The sequence below is a fragment of the Haliotis cracherodii genome, unplaced genomic scaffold, assembly GCF_022045235.1.
Source record: "Haliotis cracherodii isolate W230 unplaced genomic scaffold, xgHalCrac1.p SCAF_4, whole genome shotgun sequence".
In the NCBI taxonomy this organism is placed as follows: domain Eukaryota; kingdom Metazoa; phylum Mollusca; class Gastropoda; order Lepetellida; family Haliotidae; genus Haliotis; species Haliotis cracherodii.
In genome coordinates, this window is record NW_027266297.1 from 55,093,046 (window position 1) to 55,098,770 (window position 5,725).

General features: G+C 37.5%; 1 protein-coding gene across 1 annotated transcript; it reads left to right on the plus strand.

The window, feature by feature from the left end:
- Nucleotides 1-3,820: 3,820 nt before the first annotated feature.
- Nucleotides 3,821-4,905, plus strand: LOC139480458 (uncharacterized). The gene has a single exon (XM_071263535.1). It carries the CDS (start codon nt 3,847-3,849, stop codon nt 4,903-4,905), a length of 1,059 nt encoding a protein of 352 aa, XP_071119636.1. The 5' UTR covers nt 3,821-3,846.
- The last annotated feature ends 820 nt before the right edge of the window (nt 4,906-5,725 follow it).

A 5,725-nucleotide genomic window follows, 5' to 3' on the forward strand; every position in this document is an offset into this window, starting at 1 on the left:
GCCCTGTTCCTCTTAACTGCAATCTTCAGGCGGTTGCTGTCTGTCTTACCTTACACATAACCTTCACACTTTGTTCATTATATATTTCTCCATCCTCAAATTTGCAGCAGTCCGATCTTCAGGATTTATTTGACCAGCTCCCTAAGCCCTGTATCATCATGGGTGATCTTAATGGACATAACCCTCTATGGGGTAGTTCCAATACAAACAACAAAGGGAAAATACTTGAAGATTTTATTTCTAATAATAATCTGTGCATATTCAACGATGGCTCGAACACATATTTGCATCCTGCAACGGGTACGTATTCTGCATTAGATCTGTCAATCACTGATTCTAACATATATAATGAATTTGAATGGTCAGTCCATGATGACCTTTCGTGGAAGTGATCATTTTCCAACGGTACTTACAGCTGTAAATCCCACTGATGCTCCACCTTCCACACGATGGAATTTTTCCAAAGCAAATTGGCCATTATATCAAACCATATGTGCTAACACATTGAAACCAAACCTTTTTATAGATGTTCATGACCCAATTCAATTGTTCTCTGACAAACTGAAGAACATAGCTGATGAAACTATTCCTAGGTCCTCTGTGAACCCACATATTCGTAAACCATGGTTTACTGACGAATGCAAACAAGCTAGGAAGCGTAGGAAGAAGGCAGAGAAGTATTTTCGATGCCATCCTACCGTTCATAATTTAAACAATGTGAAAATCAATTCTGCCAAGGCTCGACGAACATTTAAACAAAATAAACGTCAGTCTTGGAAGAAGTATGTGTCTAAAAAAATTCACGCACGCCTATGTCAAAGGTATGGAACATGATCCAAAGAATTAAAGGCAAAGGTTCTAAAACGAGTATTCATCATCTCAAGGATGACAATAACTTATTGACTGAAAAATCTGACATTGCCAACAAATTGGGCGAAACTTTAGCTACCCATTCTTCTTCGTCAAATTATAATCCAAAGTTTCAGAAGTATAAACAACAAGAGAGAAAAAAAGTTAATTTTAATTCTGACAATGGCGAAGACTATAATGAAGTTTTTTCACTACATGAACTACATACTGCTTTAGCTCAAGCTCATGATATTTTACCATTTTAAGCATGGTATTTTAAAAGATTTACATGACTTTGGTTTAAGAGGCCGCTTGCCTCAATTTGTATCACAGTTTTTAACAGACAGACAATTTCAAGTTCGTGTTGGTTCAACCCTGTCTGATCATTATAATCAGGATCAGGGTGTTCCACAGGGCAGTATTTTGTCTGTCACATTGTTAAGCATAAAAATAAATAGTTTAACTACAGTATTAAATGACTCAATTGATGGGTCATTGTTTGTGGATGATTTTAATATTTCATGTCGTGGTAAAAATATGCGTACCATTGAAAGACAGTTACAGTTATGTCTTCATAAAATTCATAAATGGTGTCTTGAAAATGGATTTAAGTTTTCACAGACTAAGACCAATTGTATACATTTCTGTCGGAACTATAAACCCCATGCACACCCAAAGGTCTTTTTAGATAACACTCCAATTAAGATTGTCAAAGAGGCAAAATTTTGGGGATTGATTTTCGACCACCATTTGACGTTTTTGCCACATATTAAATATTTAAAGACTAAATGCCTGAAGGCCCTAGATTTATTGAAAGTCGTCGCAAATTCAAAGTGGGGAGGGGATCAGAAAACTCTCCTTCACTTATATAGATCATTAATCCGTTCTAAATTAGACTATTGCTCCATTGTGTATGCTGGTGCCTGCAAAAGTAATTTAAAACAGCTCAATTCAATCCACCATCAAGGACTTAGACTGTGCCTTGGTGCTTTTCGTACTTCTCCTGTTAACAGCCTCTATGTCGAAGCTGATGAATCTTCTTTGAAACAATGGCGTATTAAATTGTCTCTCCAATATATCACTAGATTACACTCTAATCCTTCTAACCCTGCTTATGACTCCGTTTTTCATCCCCTCTATGACGAACTGTTTCAGAAAAAAACAAAGCTGATTCCACCACTTGGAATTCGGATCAAATCACATATTATTGCTGCAAATATAAATCTAGATATTATCTCACCATATCGTCTATTATCCACTCCTCCCTGGCAGCTGGTGAGGCCAGAAGTAGACATTTCTCTAACCCGTTTTATTAAAACTGATACGAACCAACTGGTATATCAACAGGAATATGTACAGTTACGAAATAAATATGACTCTCATCATTCAATCTTTACTGATGGATCCAAAGATGGTGGCAAAGTAGCATGTGCCACCGTCATTGGATCAAACCATTTATCCTCTAGAATACCAGACAATAGCTCTATTTTTACAGCTGAGGCCAATGCTATCCTCACAGCCTTAGTACACATTCAAAAACAGTCTGCAAATAAACAATTTATAATCTTTTCTGATTCTTTATCTTGTCTTCAGGCACTAAAAAAAGTCTCTTCTTGTCATCCCATCATCTTAAATATTTTAGAACTTTATAAGGATCTCTCAACTGGCCAATATGACATCGTCTTTTGTTGGTTGCCCAGTCATGTGGGCATTAAAGGCAACACAATGGCTGATGCTGCAGCTAAAGCAGCACTCAACAAATCTGTGACACCACTTCTTATTCCATACAACGATTACAAACCTGCGATCAGATGTTACATCAGAGATCTTATGCAAAAGAAGTGGGACACCCAAGTAGGTATCAATAAATTACATGAAATTAAACCAAATATTGGTTACACCTACTTGGGGTGTCAGTCCAGATTTGATGAGGTCATTATGCGACGATGTCGTATTGGCCATTCGAGATACACGCATGAGTATTTATTGAAGGGTGAGGATCCTCCGTTTTGTATCCCTTGTGATGAAAGAATCACGGTCAAGCATGTCCTGCTTGACTGTATTGATTTTTCCATCACAAGGGATAAATATTTCCGTGCAACATCAACAATGGATCTTTTTAATAATGTTTCGTCTCATTTATTACTTAGCTTTTTAAAAGAAATAGAACTTGTACATAAATTTTGATAAATGTGTTTTGTAATTACTAAATGATCTTTTAATACTGGTTGAATAAATTTGATAACTAAGATTGTCAGTGGCTGTACCTCGAAGGGGGTTGAAGTAGTGTAAAATGATTGTCCCCCGGAGATGGTACGTAAGTCCCCGTCATTCACAGTATATTTATTACTACCATGTTTTTAATAGCAGAATATATGTTCTTTTAATTCGGCTAAATTGCCAATCATCGCCAGCCACTGAAGGGATGGTGTAAATCCTGCTGGGGTCTATGCAGGTAGCAAAAGTACTGTAAGTCCCCATGGACCCTAGCGTGGTGATCTACCTTCAGTTGTTGGCGATGTATAGCCTGTTTTTATGTTGTATTGTCAAATGTTAATATATATTTATATGCTCTCTGACTAGTTTTATGTAAATCTGTGATATTCTAGTTATTATACTGCCCTTCGTCGGCAGAATTTTATACAGTTTAAAATATATTGTTGATGTCAAATTTTGTTTCGTCACGATATGGCTGAAATATTGCCGATGTGACGTTAAATATAAACTCACTCACTCACTATGTGTAGATAAATACATTGAATTTTGTGATTGTTTTGTATAAAGTAGAGCCTTGTATCAACAGCGTAATTATATGTCCCACCTCTTTTGCATTGATTTCTAAATTGTAAAATCTGACATTTCGTCCTGTGAAAATGTCTATACATTGTGCATTGATTCACGCACAGTCCCAAGCACATCAGGCTGAAGCACGGAGCATTTCTGGCCCAGTTATTACGTGTAATCTGATGTTTTCAGAGTATTAATGCTTGAAACAAAATGCCAGCGCAAAATATTCTATCATATTCCGGACGTGTGCTTGTGTTAACAATAACAGTTGCAGCTGTTTACGCAATTGTTTGTTTCAACGGATCAAAGTCTGACCTGGACGGGAAACTTGGTGACATTCAAACCTCCATTAGTAAGCTGTCTTTGGACATCAAAGGGATGGTGAATGAGGTGCATCTTCCAGTTGAAGTGAGGGCCGAACCGTTGCCTCAATCACAGCCGTTTAAGAAGATGCCTTCCTGGCACGGAATTGCGTACAAAAGAACGAACGGGTCATGGGTAGCAGACGACAGTATGTGTACGGAGGATGAGGTGTATGATGAGGCGATTCTAAAAACACCTGCTGGAAATACGCGCATCTTCATCCACGCTACCAAGGACGATAACGCTGTTTCGAACACTCTGAAAAAAGTTGGCGTTTGGGAGCCGGATGTCATGTACACTTCTTTTGAAATACTGAAAGAAAATAAAGACCACGTTTTCATCGATGTCGGGGGAAATATTGGAACATTCAGTCTCGCTGCAGCTAAACTGGGGAACAGGGTCATCTCCGTTGAACCGTATGATGTCAACACCAAACGCCTGTGCCGAGGTGTGGTAAAAGGTGGGTTTGCTGGACAGATGTTTGTCATACACAATGCAATGTCTGATGTTAGGCAACCCATCGCCTTTAAGATTTACAAGGGTAGTATTGCCCATACTCGTATTGAGAAGAAAGCTAGCCACAATCTAAACAGCGATGCGGTAACCACCATTCAGATGAACGATCTTTTGGAGATGTTTAATATCAAGTCCGCTGTTTTGAAACTTGACTGTGAGGACCACGAAGTACAGGTGATGAAGGGTGCTGAGGCGTTCTTCAATGTGGTTGATGTACGCATGGTAATTATTGAATGGGACAAACTTTTCAAAAACCCAGAAACACCATATATATTAGAAATGATGAAACGATTCAAGTTGAAACCCTATACGATTGGCAAAGATGCGAAGCCTTTGAACAAGTCTGACTATACTCTGAGTAGAAGGAACATTGTGTTCAAAAAGGAATAACACATAAATGTACATCTCTCATGTAAGTTTTAATCTGTCAAATACATGGCTTCATATGCATGATAGAAAAGTCATGTGACAAAAAAGGGATGACTTCAACTTTGCAATAGTAAACTTTCCCTTGATGTCGAACAATTTTCCAGCAGATACAACTTTTAGTGTCTACGCTTCACAACTTTTGAGGTACGGTCGAGCAAGCGCTTTCTACTAAGATTTAAAAGAGCGTCACACGACTCTTGCTTAAAATTTGTTTGATCAAGGTTACAACATACAACATTCCGGAAGACATTTCCAAATTTGACGCATGCATTTTCTCGAACACCTGGTGTCATCACTATTTGATAGTATTTCATAAACACGTGCCCATGATATAGTCGGAATCGTCCAAAGGACTCTGCTTTCAGCAAAGATTTCTTATAAATATTGAATTTTTTGTCTTTTTCATGTTATTTACAGTTATCCTGTGCTTTTGTTGTATTCTCAGTTATGTTGGTATTTCGGTCTCATCTTCCATTCGTATCAGTTATATGGTATTTCAACTTGTAGTTCAGCTTTTTGAGTTTGCACATTTTATTAACCACGTGGTCACTTTAAAATCACAGGAGGAAAGGTTAGTTTCAATGTACTTGATATCATTAGTTCTATTTAGTCTATAAGTATTACTTCACTTGACATAAAGTACCTTCGCTATGTTTTATGATGTGAAATAAAATACCTTCAACTGCAATTTGCAATGGCATGTGATCAAATCTTTTCTTTACATGTATATGTTAATGTTTAATATGAGGTTAACCTTCTAGCGCTTGACATTGCAGCTTAT

Bases quoted from the DNA above. Each gene is read 5' to 3' on its own strand.
- LOC139480458 (XM_071263535.1), top strand. From the start codon at position 3,847: ATGCCAGCGCAAAATATTCTATCATATTCCGGACGTGTGCTTGTGTTA.